Raw genomic sequence first — 19,426 nt, forward strand, 5'->3', positions numbered from 1 at the left:
AACATTGGCATGGGAACTCCAGAGCTTCAACCGGGAATCAGCAGGCAAGTCTCTCATTCAGGTAACAGACACCCCATCATGCGTATTGCCCGGTTTCTGCAAATCATGAAAAGGCACGGTGAAAGCCATATTGTCTATGTTGATCCAGCTAAGCCCGGTGGTTCAGCTTCATCCACCTGCCTGCCTCTGCGCTGATGTTCGACAGCAGCACATAGTTTGAGGCCTTGTGAGATACCGATTCAATTAACTTCTTGGCTGCAACCTCTGCAAGCACGTCGTTCTTGTGTACCCAGCATGCTCCAAGCAGTGCACCCCATACACCAGACAAGAAGAATCAGGATCGAGTTAAGTTCCGCAAAACCTCACTCTCCTCACCCCTCAGCTGTGTCGTATCACTGCCTTGAGCGCCTCAGTGCATCAACATTTGGCATGGGAGTTCCAGGGGTATAACCAGGATACAGCAGGCAAGAGTCTGATTCGGGTAACAACCACCTCATCATGCGCACACTCGGTTTCTGCGAATCGTTACAAGACACGGTGCAGGCCGTATTCGCTATGTTGATCCAGCTAAGCCCGGTGGCTTACGCACTCCCCTTTCTGTAATCATGACCCTCATCTCCTCAGCTTCATCCCACCTGCCTGCCTCTGCGCTGATGTTCGACAGCAGCACATAGTTTGAAGTCTTGTGAGGTTCCAATTCAATTAACTTCTTGGCTGCAGCATGTGCGAGTTCGTCATTCTTGTGTAGCCGGCATGCTCCGAGCATTGCACCCCATACACCAGCATTAGGTTGGATCTGCATTCCCTGAATAAGTTCAAAGGCTTCAGCAAGTCTCCCAGCTCTTCCGAGTAGATCCACCATGCAAGCATAGTGTTCAGCCACAGGCTGTAACGAGTAGTATTTTGTCATCGAGTTGAAGAAAGCCAACCCTTCGTCAACCAATCCTGCGTGACTGCAAGCTGATAAGACACCCACAAATGTGACCTCGTCAGGTCGGACATCATGGGCTTCCATTTCTCGGAAAACTGAGATCGCCTCAGCCCCACGGCCATTAGAAGCATAGCCATCAATGAGCGCATTCCATGAAACGATGTCCTGACCTGCCATCTCATCAAATACCTGTCTTGCCTCCAACATCCGACCACACTTTGCATATGCAGAAATCAAGGCATTTCCAGAAAAGGAATCAACGATATACCCACTCCTGACAAGAAGACTGTGGAACTGTCTCCCAGCTTGCAACGCAGCCAAGTTTGCGCATGCGCTGAGACAACACGCATATGTAGACCAGTCAGGCACCTTTGCATCCCTCGTCATGAGCACGAAATGTTGGAGTGCTTCAACACAGAGCCCATTCTGAACGAATCCGGAGATGACTGAGTTCCACGATACTGCATTCCTCTGATTCATCTTTCTGAAAATACTTACTGCCTTGCGCATTTGACCATCATGGGCATAGCCAGCAATCATGGTGTTCCAAGAAACCATGTCCTTGTTCGGCATTTGCTGGAACAACGACATGGCCTCGTCAAGCATTCCACAGTGGACATAGCCAGATATCATGGTATTCCAGCACACCGCATCTCGGACCTCAAGTCCATCAAAGATGTGGCGTGCATCCTTGACCATCTTGCTCTGCACATAACCATGCATCAGCGCAGTCTTTGCTGCAAAGCTATCGAAAGGCATCTTGTTCAGCATATCCTTTGCTTCTTGGAGCTTCCCAGCACGCACTAATGCACTTATGATAGTTGTCCATGAGATTGAGTTCTTATCCGGCATCTCCGTGAACAACTTATAGGCCTCCTCCATGTTCGAAAGCCGCACGTACCCACCAAGCATCACATTCCAAGACACAACATTGCGTTCGGGCATTCTGTCGAACAGTTCTCTCGCCTCACCTATCCTCTCTGCCCGGCAATAACCATTCAGCAAGGTAACCCAAGAAATGACATTAGGCGATGGGATCCTCTCGAATAAGCCAGAAGCCGCGGCAAGATCCCCAGCACGCACGTACCCATCCAGAATCACGTTCCAGGACACCATGTCCCTCTGCGGCATCTTGTCAAAGAACTGGACCGCCCGGGCCATTTTCCCATCCCGGGTCATCCCCACCAGCACCGAGTTCCAAGAAACTATGTCAGGGGCCGGCATTTCCCGCAGCAGCGTCACCGCGTCGTCAAACCTGCCGTTCTTCGCGTACCCGGAGATCATGGCGTTGTAGCACGCCGCGCACTTCTCCCCGGGCATCCGGTCGAACGTGTCCCTCGCGAGCTTCAGCTCGCCCGCGCGGGCGTAGCAGGAGACCATGAGCGTCCAGGAGAAGTCGTCCCGGGCGGGCATTGCGGCGAACAGCTCCCGGGCGTCCGCGACGCGGCCGTGGTCCGAGCAGGCGGAGATCATGGCGTTCCACGAAACGGTGTTGCGGCGGGGCATCTCGTCGAACAGGCGCCGCGCGTCGGCGAAGCGGCCGTGGCGCGCGAAGGCGGAGAGCATGGCGTTGTAGGAGACGGTGTTGCGGCGGGGCATCTCGTCGAACAGGCGGCGCGCGGCGGCCAGCTGGCCCGAGCGCGCCAGGCGGGTGAGCTCCTGGTTGCCCCGGAACACGGCGGACTCCGCCGCCGAGGCCAAGCTGGTGGCCTTGGCGGCTGCCATGAGGTGGTTGCCGGTGGTGGCGGACGAAGGTGTCACTGAGGAAGGGAGTACTGGGTTCGGGGCTTCGGGCTTGTGAAGCATCTGGGCCCCAAACGGGAATGCAGGTTAAACCATGAAAGCCCAGCCCGCGATGGCAATCCACAATTCCACCTTACTCCCTCCATTCTAAAATACTCTGCAAGATTTGCTAGTTCTCAGTATTTGATTTGCTTCGTGATTCGTGTTAGTCATAAGTTGCAACATGATTTATAACTGCGACTTTATGGTATTATCTGAGAAATAGTCACACCCATAATTTACATTGTAGATCTAAAATTTATTCTGAAATACTCTACATTCTAGCTTTAGTCAACAAAAATACGGAAAACATAATGATTCTGCTTTATATATTGGATGTCACCATTTTTAATGTAGTTTGGATTGGTTGTTTAGCAACTTTAAGTAGTACTAATAAATGCACTACTAATTTATCAGATTTTTCCTAAAATGTAGAATAAAAGATAATGAAGGGGGTGCTATAGACTGATTTATGGTCTAGCTGATTTTTCCTTTTTTTCGAGAGTGCGCCAAAGACGCACCATATCTTTATTGAAGGTAGCAAAACAATTTACAAGAAACGGTTAGGGTTGCGAACAACCCCACTGAAAGACCCCAACACACACCTACGCCTACTCTCGCAGCACTATCGCTCTCCCTCCAACTCTCGTCGTCTACTAGAGTTTGAATTCATCAAGGATGTTGGTGATGATTTTTTCCTTTTTAAAGCTAGGATCCATCCAAAGACCATACAGATAAAATCTTGAAAAGAGTTGAAAAATATAATCAAGTCCATGATATTAGATCATAGAACCTCAAAGCAGAATGTGATTAGGTCCATCTCCATCTCCATCGAGCTCGTGACGTGTCCAAACCATGAGCAACTGCGAACACCAGGAACATGAACACTTGGGTCGCCATAGCGGGAGCCACTCATGGTGTAGATGAAGGGCCTCCACAGTTGGAAATTGAGGAAGGCCTTACGTTGGCCATCCAAAGCTAGCATCCAAGGGGAGAGTGGCCGCCTTTCGTCGTGAAGGGTTGACAACGTTCATGCCACCGAGGATGAGTTCCCAATACCCATGTCACCCTCCGAAGGATTCACTGATGAATTAGTTGACGCAACACTCAACATCCCCGGTTTGCTCCATATCTCGTCGGATCTATACTGATCTCATTCTCGTTTGCTCCTTCCACCACCAAGGCGGTAAGAACAGGGACAAAAACCTCTAGATCTTCCTTGTCAGGAGCAACCTTGAGCTAACTTTTTGTGGCGGGAGAGGAGGCACCGCTTCTCACCTCCAGGTCCCACTCACCGGAGCACCGCAAAGCAGTATTAGAATCACTCCAGTCGCCAAACGCCGCCTGCAAGCATTGGTCACCATATCTCGACCGACACAGTGCCAAAACGGGATGCTAACTGACTCTAGACTGAACCCTAGCCCTAGACAACCTACAACTAGTTTGTACAGGCTATCCTCCTCTCCCCCGTCGCCTAAGGCTGGTGAAGTTGCCGGAGAGGAAGGGTGAGAGGAGCCTGGGGTCGACATGACACACTCAAAAGTGGAGGGGGAAGAGAGAGAAAGACGGAGGGGAAATGAGAACTTTGAGTTTGCACACAATTGCTTGGAGTTTTCGAAGGTAAAAATGGAAATAGTTGGTTCCAAAATTTGTGATTTGTAAGGATATTTATTAAATAAACACCAAATAATACATACAAGCACATAACCCCTGCATCGTTGTTGCATAATTTTGCAAGGAATGCTTACAACTCGAAAAGCTTTTTAGTTTGGGATGGTAATCCTCCAGATTCTATTCTATTTGATGTAGTAAAACGCTACTCCCTCTAATTTATATTAGTTAACTCTAATATAGATGTATCTAAACATATTTGAGTCGTAAATATATTCATTTTAGCACCAAGTAATATGGATCGGATGGAGACATGGAGTACTAGGCATTGCTTCAAAAAAAGAAACCATTGATTCATCCCATATAATCTTTTTTCACAGAAAAACAAAAACACCACATGCATGTTCCTCCCGTGAAAGTTCAAGAGGATCCGTAGCAGAAGATTATACCTCGTGGAAATAACTGATGTCTTAGATTGTCCCTCCTTCAAAAATCTTGCAGAATAACCATGTCTACGGATGCTCACTTCCAAGCTGCGTACTCGCGCTTCTTGTGTCGCGACAGTAGTATCTCTCGCTGGAAAAGATCGCTAGCGCACACCACGCAGGATCATTGAGCTTGGCAAGTTGCGACGTGCACGTTGCTTGCTAGAGCAAATTAAGCACGGAGAGATATCAGAGAGATCGATCGTCGACGCATGTGCTGGCACACGCCGTGCGTGATGATCGGTCCCGACGTGCCGTGGTAGGCCCACCGGGAAGGATCACCAGCTGCGCGAGATACCGAGATATACGCACCGATTCCGTGATCCGCGGGAGAGCCTAGGATAGAGGTGGCGTGCCAGTGCCACCGGACCACGTAAACACGAGTTCGCTGGTGTACGTCCGTAGCGATAGGTGGCATCGCGGTGCGCACAGCGACAGCGCGGGCGCACGTGCGGATGTTGCACGGACACGTACTGAGGTGTTGCAACGAAGCTCTGCAGTTTGCTCCCTCGACTACGAGGGTTCTGTGCGGGCACCCTTGGCATCCAACTTATTTTTCGTTATCCGATCGACCGGATGCATGACTAAGCTCCTCCCGTTTACAAATATAAGCGTGGGTGCTTGTGAAAATGCTTCGTCTTTACAAAATCATTACAAGTCTTCGACGTGCTCTCGAAAAAAAATGCTTACTTTATTTTTTGTAAGCACTCCTCTAACCACCTTGTGTTGTGCATAGCCTTCGGGCGATAGACAGACACAGTCGCGTACTTGAGGACAAAAAACAGTGCAATAAAATGAGAGGTGTTTTTAGGGAAAAATGGGAGATGTTGGAAGTTGCCACGCAGTGCCATAATCCAAATATCTATTAAAAACAAGGATAACCAAATGATGAAAGAGATATATATGGTTGCTAGTTTTATTTCAAGGTAATCTTAAAATTTTCTTTAGAAAGTTACGTCATGAAAGAGAAAATCGCGAACTTTCATGTCTTTGCCGATCTTCGTAGTTCCATCTTTTCATCAACATCTATACATAAAACGGCATCAGTTATTTCCCTAAAAGTAATTACATCAATCATTGATGTTGACATCTATATTTCTTCTTTCTTTATTTTTAAATGAGAGTTTCCATTTTTTTTAAATAGACACAAGATTATATGTTGTAACGGTCTTTTCCATATTTTCCATGAATGCAATTTTGGCTGGTTCACATCAGCAAGGGATCATATATGGCAGCACGAGGGGCGCTATAGCTGAAAACCTAGGGCACTCCATCACGAGGACTCCTCCTAGGGTTTATTGGGCATGACAAAAAGATGAAACTTGTTGTGCCGGACACATACTAGGACTATGACGATGACGCCTCCTTGAACCCGTTGTTGGCATTCATTGGATCGTTATTCATTCATTCCATAGTCATTGGACGGAAGCAACTGATATAGATGCATAAGCGAACACACACACACCGCCGAGTGTCGACTAGGTCAAAGGACGTGTCACGGTGTCAGATTCCTTTGACAGAATCACCAAGGCCATCCAGTTCTAAATTCCATTGCCAACTACCTCCATCCATGAAAAATCAGGAAGAGATATAGCGCGGGGACGTGCGCGTCATGCACATTTTGGCGGGGAATAAGGAGCGGGGCGAATGTGCACTCAACACTAACTGCCCAATCCCGTAGCCACCACTTTCAACACGCCTATGTGACGCAGAAGCTAGATTTATTGGAGAAAAAAGACAATTTGTTGATCCATATCAACACACACGTATTTAGCTATTAGATAAATTGAAAATGCATTTCTTATCAACAAAATCTCAATCGACTTGAATTCATGAGTAACATTTTAGTAGGAGTAACTCAATTGTAGAGGGTCTTTTCCGAAAGGAAAAAATGAAAGCAAACCGCGCGCCCTCCCCTCCACTCCACTCTCCTCCCACTCTGCTTTGAACGGAGCAACAGTAAACAAACAAACAATCGGCGCAAGAAAATCCTCCTCGATCGGCGTTCCAACGCCGGCAGTGGCGGCGCCGCCTCTCCCCGCCGTGCTCTCCCACCGCATCCACTAGAGCACCACCGCCACCACCACCACCACCACGCGCCCACTTGCCGAATTTCTTTACCCGATTCGAGTCGCGCGGCGCTCGTGCTTACTTTATTTTTGCAATTACAAATTTCATTGGTTAATTCCTTACTTTCTCGAGAATATCGCCTTCGTAAATGACATGAACCAAGTATTTTTTTTTATATTTGAGAAATGATCACGAACGAATGAAGTGGCGAACACAGATGCACTATGTGTTAGAGCATCTCCACTCGTTGGCGATCTCCATGCCCAAATCCGGCGATTTTCGTCCGGATTGGAGGAAATTTTGGCCTGGGGAGCGCCGAAGTTCCAGCCGTCCCCGCGGCAGGAAACCCCCACCCTCGACCATTTGACATATTTCAAACAAATTCGACATAAAATTTAACAAGTTCGGCGAACAAGAGTCAGGAAATTGCTGAAACAAATTCGGCGAAAATCAGTACAATGTTTAACAAGTGCTGAAACAAATGAAGCACACAATTTCACAAGTTTTGAAACAAATTAAGACAGACTAGTTGGCGTCGGCGTTGGCGTTGCCTCGGAGCGTACATATGTGCTCCACCAGATCATCTTGCAGCTGTTGATGCATTGTAGAGTCCCGAATCTCCTGGCTCATAGCAATGAAGGCGGCCCATGATGTCGGTACCTGGTGATTAGGCTGTGCAAGAGGACCCTCTCTATCATATGGTGCTTCTTACTCAGACAGAGGAATCGGATGTTTTCGCTCATTTTCAATAATCATATTGTGTAAGCACACACAACAGTTCATCACCTCCCACATCTGATCTTTGGACCATGTCATAGCGGGGAACCGGACGACAACAAATCTCTGCTGGAGGACACCAAATGCACGCTCGACGTCTTTTCGGCAAGCTTCTTGTTTCTTGATAAACTCGCAAAATTTGGGGGTGCTAGGTTTCGAGATAGTCTTCACAAATGTTGCCCACTTTGGATAGATACTGTCTGCAAGGTAGTATCCTTTGTTGTAGTGCCGACCATTGATCACATAGTTCACTGGTGGAGGATGACCCTCAACAAGCGTGGAAAAGATCGGGGAGCAGTTTAGGACGTTGATGTCATTGTTGGATCCAGGCATACCAAAAAAAGAGTGCCAAATCCAGAGATCATGGGTAGCCACTGCTTCAAGTATCACGGTGCAGCTCGAGCAAAGCACGGAGAGATCAGAGACATCAATCGTCGACGCATGTGCTGGCACACGCCGTGCGTGATGATCGGTCCCGACGTGCCGTGATGTTGCCACCGGGAAGGATCACCAGCATCTGCGCGAGATATACGCACCGATTCCGTGATCCGCGGGAGAAGCTAGCTACACGCCTAGTACACAGGCACACAGCCCAGAATAGATAGTTCGCTGGTGTACGTCCGTAGCGAGAGGTGGCGTGCCGCTCCGCGCGGTCGCGTCGCGGTGCGCACAGCGACAGCGCGGGTTGGCGCACGCACATGCAGATGTTGCCACGTGGACATGTATCGAGGTGTTGCAACGAAGCTCTGCAGTTTGCTCCCTCGAGTATGAGGCTTCTGTGCGGGCACCCTTGACGTCCAACTTATTTTTATCAAGGTTACATACATTAAGCTGATTTTTTTAAAAAAAGAAGCTGATTTTCAATCGGGTGTCATTCACTTGGCCGATCCCATCGGTCTCGTATTCACTAGAGGCAGTATATGCTATGATAAGACCGAACATAGACCCATGTCTTCGCCGGTCTTCTTATTTCCATCTTTCCATGAACATCTACACATAAAACCACATTGGTTATCTTCGTAAAAATAACTACATCAATCATTGATTTTGACATCCACATTTCTTCTTTCTTTATTTTTAGACGAGAGTTGGTGGTGATAGTATTTCCTCGATTTCTACCTATCCATGTGAGTGGTCACATTCAAATTAGAAAAAAAGAAACACATAATTATATGTTGTTGTAATGACCGTTCCATATTCGCCATGAATGATTTTTTGGCTGGTTCACATCAATAAGGGATCATATACGGTAGCAATCAATCAGGGGCGCTATAACTGAAAACCTAGGGCGCTCCATCACGAGGACTCCTCCTAGGGTTTATTGGGCATGACGAAGAGCTGAAACTTGTTGTGCCGGACACGTACGAGGACTATGACGACGACGCGGCCTTGAACCCGTTGATGTCATTCGTTGGATCGTTGTTCATTCATCCCATAGTCATTGGACGGAAGCAACTGATATAGATGCATAAGCGGACATACACACCGCACCGAATGTGGACTAGGTCAAAGGAGGCGTGTCAGATTCCTTCAAAGGAATCACAAAGGTCATCTAAATTTCATTTCCAACTGCCTCCATCCATGGAAAATCAAGAAGAGATATAGCACGGGGACGTCTGCGTCATGCATATTTTGGCAGGGAATAAGGAGTGGGGCGAATTTGCACTCAACACTAACTGCCCAATCCCGTAGCCACCACTTTCAACACGCCTATGTGATGCATAAGCTAGATTTATTGGAGAAAATAAGACAATTCGTTGATCGATAGCAACACACAAGCATTTAGCTAGATAAATGGAAAATATATTTCAAAATCTCAATCGAATTGAATTCATCAGAAACATTTTATTAACTCAATTGTAGTCTTTGTAGAGGGCCTTTTCCGAAAGAAAAAATGAAAGCAAACCGCGCGCCCTCCCCTCCACTCCACCACTCTCCTCCCACTCTGCTTTGAACGGAGCAACAGTAAACAAACAAACAAACAATCGGCGCAAGAAAATCCTCCTCGATCGGCGTTCCAACGCCGGCAGTGGCGGCGCCGCCTCTCCCCGCCGTGCTCCCCCACCGCATCCACTAGAGCGCCACCACCACCACCACCACGCGCCCACTTGCCGAATTTCTTTACCCGATTCGAATCGCGCGGCGCTCGTGCCCGCCCGCCGCGCCCGCGCGCTCCACTAGCCCATCCAAACCGAATCGAACCCTAGCCCGCCAGATCCGGAGATCCCACCCACCTCCGCGGCCGCAATGGCCGGCGCGCTGCCCTGATCCGATCGATCCCGGTCGCCGCTTCAGTGCTGTTGCTGTGCTGCTGTGCTGTTCCACCGCCCGGCCGGCCGATGGACTCCGCCCGGGGCTGGCTCCAGAAGCTGCAGCGGGACAAGGACAAGGGCAAGCCGGGGATGTCGGCGGAGGGTGGCGAGGGGGACGGGGAGGTCGTGTCCAGCGCCTCCAAGCAGAAGGCGGAGGCGGCCAAGCAGTGCATCGAGAACCACTACAGGGAGCAGGCCAGATCGATGCAAGAGCGCAAGGAGAGGTCAGTCGCTCCGTGCTCTCTCTGTGCCCGCGGATCACCTGGTCCGGTTGACCGCCTGCCGATTTAAGCTTTGAATTGGCAATGTGTGTGAATTTGGCTGGGATCGCTCCGTGGGTGTCTCGTTGCGGAGGTAACAGATTAGTAGTCCTGAATTGGCGTGCTGTTTGGCTGATTCGTTGCGCCACTCCGTTTGTGGGTCGTGATCTGTGTCCTAGTCCCTTCTAAGATGGCTGCATCATGGTGGAATTGTGCCAACTTCGCTGTTCGCAGAGTAGTGGACTAGTAGTTACTGGCTAGTGTTGACTCTTGTATGTGGTACCGGCGTTGTTGTACTAGTGTATGCAACTGGTGCTGAGGATGTAGTCATGGAGATGTATAATCTTAGATGTGTTGCATGGCATGTGATAGGCGCCGCCTAATTTTGGACGTAGAGGTAGCCGCCGCCTAATTTTGGACGTAGAGGTGAATTCTCGCAATTTTATGGCTGCGCATTTAGTTATGATGTCAGTGTAATTACCTCTGTGTATATGCTTTCTTGCCGCCTGCTGATTTAAGCTTTGAATTGACAATGTGTATGGATTTGGTTGAGATCGCTCTGTGGGTGTCCCGTTGTGGAGGTAATAGATTAGTAGCCGTGAATTGGCGTCCTGCTTGGCTTATTCGTTGCACCACTCCGTTAGTGGGTCGTGATCCATGTCCTAGTCCCTTATAAGATGGCTGCATCATGGTGGAATTGTGCCGACTTCGCTGTTCGCAGAGTAGTAGACTACTAGTTACTGGCTAGTGTTGACTATTGAATGTGGTACTGGTGTTGCCGTACTAGTGTATGCACCTGGGCGCTGAGGATGTAGTCATGGAGATGTATAATCTTGGATGTGTTGCATGGCATGCGATAGCTGCCGCCTAATTTTGGACGAAGAGGTGTTTTTTTCGCAATTTTATGGCTGTGCATTTAGCTATGATGTCAGTGTAATTACCTCAGTGTATATGCTTTCTTTTTGCCTTGTTGGTAGCATAATATTACTAGGATCGTGGAGGGAAATTGATTAGAATATTGTGATAATCAAAGATAATGTTGTGAAGTTGGTGTGCATGGCTGTAGTGCCGTGTCGTTGTGTAAAAATAGGGAAAATAGGGTCAAAGGAGGTAAGGTGGTGTGTCACTCGGACGGACCGAAATAGCGTGGAAGCTGATAAATGATGTATTGCCTCCTGTTCTGGAACAAAATCCAACGTGCTGATTTCCTTGGTTAAAAACTGGTGTGCTCCAGAACAATGTTATATAATAATGAGAATACCATAAGTGATAAGTTCCAGTAAATCAATGTAGTAGAAACGGGGTACAACTTTGATTCTGTTTGGAAATCTGTACATTTACTAGACTTAATGGGAGCAGGAAACATCATTATACTAGTAACACGCTCGTGCTACGCTACGAAAACTATGTGGAACATAGTTTACTCAAGTTATATGTCAAATTAAATGACTTTGAGGCTTTAGTTTATTGGGATGGCTGAGGAGATGGTAGCTTGCTACTGTACTCGTAGATTTGCATGATCGGACTTGTGAGGTCTGAGAAGAGGAAGACTAGAAAAGGAGTGAACGGACGACCACCAACTCAAATCTACATAAGTAGGAATGAAATGTTGCTGTATATGTACCTTAAAGTGTTCTTTCACGCAATGCCTATACAAGCTATTGTACATTACGAAAGCAATGGCGCTGATGCTCTCAGTTTTGGCTACTGTGCTCTAAGTCGGTAAAGGAAGATGGCATGGAGCATACAGAGGCTTGTTCACAGAGATCTTATTGCCATAGATAGTTTTTACTTGCCTGCATTTATCTTCTTGTGACCTGCCGTAGGTCCTTCAAAACTGCTTTATGTGGGTTTTGGCTAACCATAGGTTGCATGCCATTGAGTGCCTGTTCTTGTTTGGTGCTATCCATAACTGCATCTTAATATATATAGTTATATTGTAGGCGTTTGATGCTGGAGAAGAAGCTTGCTGATGCTGATGTATCCGTAGAGGAGCAAAATAATATCCTGAAGGATTTAGAAAAAAAAGAGACAGAATACATGCGCCTAAGGAGGCACAAAATGGGCGTCGATGATTTTGAATTGCTGACCATTATTGGGAGAGGTGCTTTTGGAGAGGTGATGCATCAGTTATTCACTGAGCATATTCTTGTGTGTACATGCAGAATAGTTTTCTGTTTATCATGGAAGTCTTTGTTCATCCTACTTTGCTACTGCTTACCTCTGGTCTATACTGATATTCTGCAGGTGAGACTCTGTAGAGAAAAGACTACATCTAATGTATATGCGATGAAAAAGCTCAAGAAGTCTGAAATGTTACGAAGAGGCCAGGTACATCATGTTAGCTTAATCAAGTATTAAATCAGGTTATGTGGCAAAATGATTCATTTTGTAATGTGCTATTTCTAGGTTGAGCACGTGAGAGCTGAAAGGAACCTCCTTGCAGAGGTTGACAGTGCTTATATAGTTAAGCTCTATTGCTCATTCCAAGATGACGAGTTTCTGTACCTCGTTATGGAGTATCTTCCTGGTGGTGACATGATGACTCTACTTATGCGCAAGGATACACTGACAGAGGAGGAATCTTCGTTTTATGTTGCGGAGACAATACTAGCCATTGAATCCATTCACAAGCATAATTATATTCATAGGTAATAGATTAACATCACAAACTGTATAGTAACTGCAACTTGCAGCTCACTCTTTTTACATCTTTTCAGGGATATCAAGCCTGACAATTTATTGTTAGATCGAACTGGCCATCTGAAGCTTTCAGATTTTGGCCTATGCAAGCCTCTAGATAGTAGCAGCTTTCCAAATTTTACTGAATTCGACAATGCAGCGGGAAATAACTCCAATTCATCAGCAGATGGTGATAAGCCATTAAGTAGCCCTGCTGTTCCCAGGCGGACACAGCAGGAACAGTTATTACATTGGCAAAAGAATCGCCGGATGCTGGTAAGTCAATACTTTGCTTAACAGTAGAAACTTTCTTATATCATTCGTGCTGGATACTGTAACTCAAACATGGACTAAGACTGTACTGTCTGGTAGACTAATACGTTGGTTCCTCCCTGTAGCCCGGTGCTTGCTTAATTCTTATGCATTCTCTTAGGAGTTCTAGGCCCAAGTCTTTTGGCACTAACATTTCTTGCAGAATGGTCATAAAGAGGCATGCATAGGCAAAAGCATCCCAATCGATTTTGCTATAAGAAGCCAAGAACATGCGGGCATTCTCATTATTACCTATTTACATGTGAAACACTATTGCGCGAGTCATGTGAAATTATTGAAGGTTTTGATGTGCTTTCCATTGAACAACTTGCTACAGCACATCGTGAAAATGATAACATGGAAATAGATTTCTCCAGCGTGTTGCATTATCATACAGAATCTTAAATGATAAAGTTTCTAAGCAGATGTCATTTATTTGACACTCAAGAGCAGCCGTGTGTACTATCGTTATTCAGGCTCTGTAATCTTTTACACGATATAATTGCCTTGGCTCTGCTTTCGTTTATATATGTTGTTTAATGGAATTTCAGGCTTATTCAACTGTTGGTACACCTGATTACATTGCTCCGGAGGTCCTATTGAAGAAAGGATATGGAATGGAATGTGACTGGTTAGTTTTGTTCTTCTTAACTTAGTATGCAATTCATGCCTAAATGATGATTTTTTTTTTCTCATATTTACATGTTGTAGGTGGTCACTTGGGGCCATTATGTATGAGATGCTTGTCGGTTATCCGCCATTTTATTCCGAAGATCCAATGTCAACATGTAGGAAGGTAAATTTGAATGGTGTTTTTACATCAAGTACTCTACTTGTACCTGTAGCTAAAACATGCCCTTTCATAAGAATTGTGCCTTTGTACGTGAATTCTTGTTACGACTAAGCAGATGTCTGGGTGCAATTGTGCAGATAGTAAATTGGAGAAGCCATCTTAAATTTCCCGAAGAGGCCAAACTTTCACCAGAAGCTAAAGATCTAATTAATAAGCTATTATGTAATGTGGATCTGAGACTTGGGATGAAAGGAGCACATGAGATAAAGGTGAAAATCGTTTAGATTGTTTGTTTTGATTTCGAGTATTGAATTTGAATTTTTGGTCATTTACAAAGTCTTCATGCAGGCTCATCCATGGTTTAGAAGCATTGAATGGGAAAAGCTATATCAGATGGAAGCAGCTTTCATACCTGAAGTTACTGATGAGTTGGACACACAGAACTTTGAGGATTTTGAGGAGGTGAGCTCTTATCCTCTGGCTACATAGGCTAGTTTATTGTTCTCAAGTAGTTACCCCAATAATACATCTACAGAGATACCTACAAATCATATTTCCCATAAATAAGAACTTTGAAAGAATAAAATAATATTACGGGGAGAAACCAAGAACTACTTAATTACTTATCTGAATAGTAGACAACACAAATCAGAGCTTCTACTTGTTATTCTGACACTAACCCTAACCCTAAACCCTAAACAAGTTATCCTGACACTGCCCTGCTCTTGGTTCCAAATAAGAACACACCAGTGCAAGAATCTTAGGTTTTGTAATCTATCTTATTCAACGAGTACTTACAGTTATGCTTTTGGTGTTATTCCAGACCGCGCCTCCCATGCAAACTTCATCAAAGGCAGGTCCTTGGAGAAAGGTACTTATTACAGAGATCAATAGAATGCATATCCTTTTGGTTTTTTGCATTGTCAACAGACCTTGCCTTTTTAGTGCATGTTATCACTGAATTGTTATTGGACTAAGAATTACATTTTGATCCATGATATTTTATTGTCTAGCAATCATTTCACTACCTGGTCAAGGTCCTGAGCCAATTTTCTTTTATGCAGATGCTTTCCTCCAAGGACATGAATTTTGTCGGTTATACTTACAAGAACTTTGAAATAGTGAATGATCCTGAACTTCCAGGAATAGGTTGGACATCTTTCCTTGCGGCCTTGCCTCCTTGTTCTTGTTGCATTCTTCGCAAAAAGTGATCTGGACATGGTTTCTTGCAGAATACATTATTCATGATTTTTCTTTTTATGGCTCTGCAGCTGAATTGAAGAAAAAGAATAACAAGCCAAAACGACCAACCATCAAATCATTATTTGGTAAATTTTCCGAGTCCTTATTCTCTGGAGATATTGGGGCTGACACTGTCATAATATTTATGTTTTATTCATTGACATCTGTACAGAGTGCCCTGAAAGCGATGACCAGCCTGAAGGCAGTTTCCCAGGCCAATTGTCGCCACAACTAGAGTTGTCCGAGAGCCCCTCACCTCATTCTAGTATCTCCTCTGAAGATTCCCAAGCACAACATAGATAGCAGGCATATATTTTCTTGTACCTGTCTTCTGTAAACAAAAGCAGAAAAAGTAACAACAGGATTTTGGTCCTTCACATAGATGGATGGCAGCCTGCTCAAGTGGCTATTCTGAAAGGAAAATCTTAAAGAGTATCTAAAAAGTCCACATAATTTGCTTCCGAACAGCCATTTGAGGTGCTCCAGTAGCCATTTTGTATGTTGGAGCATGCATCCTGTACATTGTAACCTCTTTTTAGACAAATCTACAATCCCGAGCAGGCTGATTGACATACAGAGAGGCAGGGCTCTCCTGTAAAATCATGGATCCTGCGCAAGGTTGAGATTCGTTTGTCTGCTGGAACATGTCATGGTATGCTGCCAGGTTTTTTTGCGCAGAAATCTGCATTTCCACATTCTTGTCGTGAGATTTGCGACAGCACAAAGAGGTTCTGAGGAACAAGAAAGTTATACTATCAAGGATACTCTGTAAAAGAATGCTCAGTTTGTCTCATATATATAGTTAAATTGTTCTTTGGTCTGTCTTTTGTAGTAATGTTTCATGTCAATGTACTCTCACCCCAAGTTTATTATCACAGTTTGTATTGGACACATGTGAATCCAGAATATGATGTTTCTCCTTCTGTACATGACAATCGACAAACGTACTCTGTTGCCATTTGCTGTCAGCAACTGTTTTGAGGCGCAAGCATAGGCAACACAGAACTGATGATGGGTTGGTTGGGGTGCGCAGTGAAGTGATTTCCAGGCGTTACTATTGTAATAGATTGTTGTTGCTGCATGGGTTATGTTCTTCAGCAAGTGGGTTGTACTGATCAGTCGGGCTACTATTATTTCTTAATCACCATTGAAATAGCCAACCCCTTTCAAAACCAAACTCACCACTCTAATCATTTGGGTCAACATACAATCACCTTCACCGACACAACCCATGCTGGACCTACAGAGTTCGTATTTGCATGTTTAATTACAACTTCATGTGGTTTTGACTGTAAATTTGTGTTGGATCCAGTGTTATTTCTGCCGATGGATTTAACCTGCGAAATCACGAATTAACAGCTAGAATGATCTGATTTTATTAATTTTGGTGGCTTGCGCTAAGATGCAGGTTGTGAACCTCGGACAGGAGAACACAACAAGGGCTACAGGATCAGGCTTCATTGTGCTTGCAGGACAAGGACACTGTCGATAACATCTTGGTGCAGTGTGTGTATGCCAGAGATGTTTGGCATGGGAGCCTGCAGGCTGCAGGTCGTCAACTAGCTGAACCGCAGCGATCAGAAACCTTGGAAGTGTGGTGGCTCAAGACAAGTTCCTCCTTTTGTTTCTGCTATTGAGGTGCTCATCTTTGTTTTTTGGTTCTGAACTTGATATCCAGTGCCTGAAGTCTGTACAACAATCAGTGGTTGATGCCAGAGGCGTACTCAAGTCGTAATGGGATTTTGCTAATAGCACCAACGGTTTGACATGCCGATTTACTGGCGTGGAATGCTGGCACCAGGACGACAGGGTTTAGGCTTTGCGTCTCGGCACCTAGGACTTGAAGGCCGATTTCCTCAAGGGAGCAGGTTCAGAAGTCAGACAGGAGGAAATTTGATACACTTGTAATCCTGACAGCATGGATGCTATGGAAACGACGCAATGCCCGAGTGTTTGGGTGAGCGAGAGCAATGTTTTTATTTTGAAACAAAGGAAAAAAGCTTTGCCTGTTTCATTGATCAAGAGAAGTTTCGATTACAAGCCTAGCCAAGATGCTAGGAAAAGAAAAGCCTACTCTCGCGGTAAAATTCATGATCTGGTGTTGTTTCTGCCGATGGATTTAATCCTTGGCGACAGATCTTTGATAGATGCTTTTCAGGAAAGAAGGCTCAGCGATATATACTTATGTGATTTAAGAAATTTACTAACCTGCAAACAGAAAAATCATGAATTAACAGCTAGAATGATCTGATTTTATTAATTTCCATCAAAGTCCAGCCGGGCAACAGATCATACAGAGAAGCCATCTGAGGCAAGCAAACAAACCAGCCGTTACCACGGCACACATACTTTAGGCATACAGACATTTTGCTGCAGTCATGCATGCATAGCTAATTAAGGGTACAGCTCAATGAGGGCCATGGACCCGAGAACAGGCCTTGTCTTGTGGTGAGTGAACCCGGCGTCCATGAAAATCTTGCGCCACTCATGCTCGTCACGCTCCTTGCCTGTTGTCATCACCATCATCAGCAGATCGAACAGCACCTGGTCTTTGTAGTACATGGCTTTGGACGGAGACCCGACCACCATGTCCACGATGATGACCTTGCCCCCAGATTCCGGGATCGCCTTCCTGCACTGCTTCAGGATCTTCACGCAGTCCTCGTCGTCCCAGTCATGGAACACGTACTGCAAGTGATGAACATTGGACATGTTTATGGAAATGTTCAATAGATTAGGTTACGAACTTGTAGTTGTACCTTGAGGAACACAGCGTCAGCCTTCGGGATGGAACTCATCATGTCACCGGCGATGTACTTGACCACGCCGTCGGCCGGGACGGAGTCGATCACGCTGGGGAGGTCCAGGACGGTGCACTTGATGTGCGGGAAGGCCCTGGCGATGGCCCTCGCTGCCGTGCCCGTCCCGCCGGCGACGTCGACCAGCGAGGTCACCCCGTCGAACGCGTCGCCGCAGTGGGTGACGACGAAGTCCATCGCGAACCGGGTGTCGGCCGCCATGCCGGCGTTGAAGACCCGGCTTATCTCCGGGTCACGGGAAAAGACCGTCCACGGGTCCGCGCCGTTCGCCATCCTGAACGGCATCTCGGCCGCGTCGTCGCTCTTGAACCACTCGGGGAGGTGCAGCGCCGCCGCGACGTGGTACCTGTTGGTCTGGGAGAGCACGAACGGCGAGAGGTCCGTGGCGCCGTCGTCCACGAGGAGGCGGGACAGCGGCGTGAGGCGGTAGGTGGCGGTCGCGCCGCCGTTGGCGCACTCCCCTGTGGATGCCGGAGCGTCGGCTGTGAAGATACCTGACGCGGCGAGGAACCTCATGAGGCGAGGTAGGTAGGGCTTCCTGCCCTCGGGCACTGGGAGGACAGCGAGCAGGTCGGGCAGCGTGGCAGCGCCACCGCAGCGGTTGATGGCGTTGGGGATCCCGAGCTTGACGGCGCACTCGAGCGCCATGGATTTGAGGTAGCCGTAGGTCAGGTTCCATAGCTCGGCGTGGGCCTGCAGAACCTCGTCGTTGTACGAGGTTGCCACCGGCACGGACTGGTGGTTTTCAGCCATGATGGATTTTCTCGCTGCTGGTGGTGCAAGTGAGCTCAAGGGTGTCTAGGGCCACATTTATAGACTCGGAGGTGGGCTGTTTGGTTGGATGTTTTCTGCCTTTTGGATGGGCTTATAAGCAACAAAAAAAAAAGGTTTTTTGGTTTTCCTTTTTCTTTTGATTGAATATTATTGGTATAAGCCAAAAGCTAAAAGCCAAAGGGTGGAGTCGTAGCATGCAGCGCTCCACTGCTTAATATGCCACCTGTAACATGTGGTTGTCCACTAGTGGTGTTCCACACTGCCATGTGGATGAATAAGGCTGACCATAGTGCTAAATATTATGTAGGGATAGTACCATAGTTATGCTATATTTATTGCTATTTAGAATCTCAATGCAAATTGATATATAAGATTTGTTTGACATTAATTTTTCTCGTGATATGCGCTATGATACAGTATCCACCTATGATACTCTAAACTCATCTCTTCTCCTTAATTAGCTGCTACATCAGCATTTTTGTGAAATCAATGTACATGATACTAGCTAAGATACTACCACTATGGCTAAACTAAGGCAACAATTAATAAGTTGGATGAATATGAACAATATATTTG

At 46.3% G+C, this 19,426-nt stretch overlaps 3 protein-coding genes across 3 annotated transcripts; 1 reads left to right on the forward strand and 2 right to left on the reverse strand.

The window, feature by feature from the left end:
* Positions 1-295: 295 nt before the first annotated feature.
* Positions 296-2,656, reverse strand: LOC124658085 (pentatricopeptide repeat-containing protein At4g02750-like). The gene has a single exon (XM_047196524.1). The coding sequence runs from the start codon at positions 2,654-2,656 to the stop codon at positions 554-556; it is 2,103 nt and encodes a 700-aa protein (XP_047052480.1). The 3' UTR covers positions 296-553.
* Positions 2,657-9,995: 7,339 nt separating this feature from the next.
* Positions 9,996-15,882, forward strand: LOC124654637 (serine/threonine-protein kinase tricornered-like). Its single transcript, XM_047193628.1, has 13 exons — positions 9,996-10,192; positions 12,172-12,346; positions 12,476-12,559; positions 12,638-12,879; positions 12,949-13,186; positions 13,774-13,853; positions 13,934-14,018; positions 14,153-14,284; positions 14,364-14,477; positions 14,839-14,886; positions 15,080-15,164; positions 15,287-15,343; positions 15,430-15,882. Exons 1-13 carry the CDS (start codon positions 9,996-9,998, stop codon positions 15,558-15,560), a joined length of 1,668 nt encoding a protein of 555 aa, XP_047049584.1. The 3' UTR covers positions 15,561-15,882.
* Positions 15,883-17,553: 1,671 nt separating this feature from the next.
* LOC124654638 (flavonoid O-methyltransferase-like protein Os11g0303600) lies at positions 17,554-18,835 on the reverse strand. Its single transcript, XM_047193631.1, has 2 exons — positions 18,017-18,835; positions 17,554-17,945 (listed from the first exon to the last, which is right to left on the reverse strand). The coding sequence occupies exons 1-2, from the start codon at positions 18,827-18,829 to the stop codon at positions 17,652-17,654; spliced, it is 1,107 nt and encodes a 368-aa protein (XP_047049587.1). The 5' UTR covers positions 18,830-18,835; the 3' UTR covers positions 17,554-17,651.
* Positions 18,836-19,426: the final 591 nt, after the last annotated feature.

This window comes from Lolium rigidum, chromosome 5 (genome assembly GCF_022539505.1).
Source record: "Lolium rigidum isolate FL_2022 chromosome 5, APGP_CSIRO_Lrig_0.1, whole genome shotgun sequence".
In the NCBI taxonomy this organism is placed as follows: domain Eukaryota; kingdom Viridiplantae; phylum Streptophyta; class Magnoliopsida; order Poales; family Poaceae; genus Lolium; species Lolium rigidum.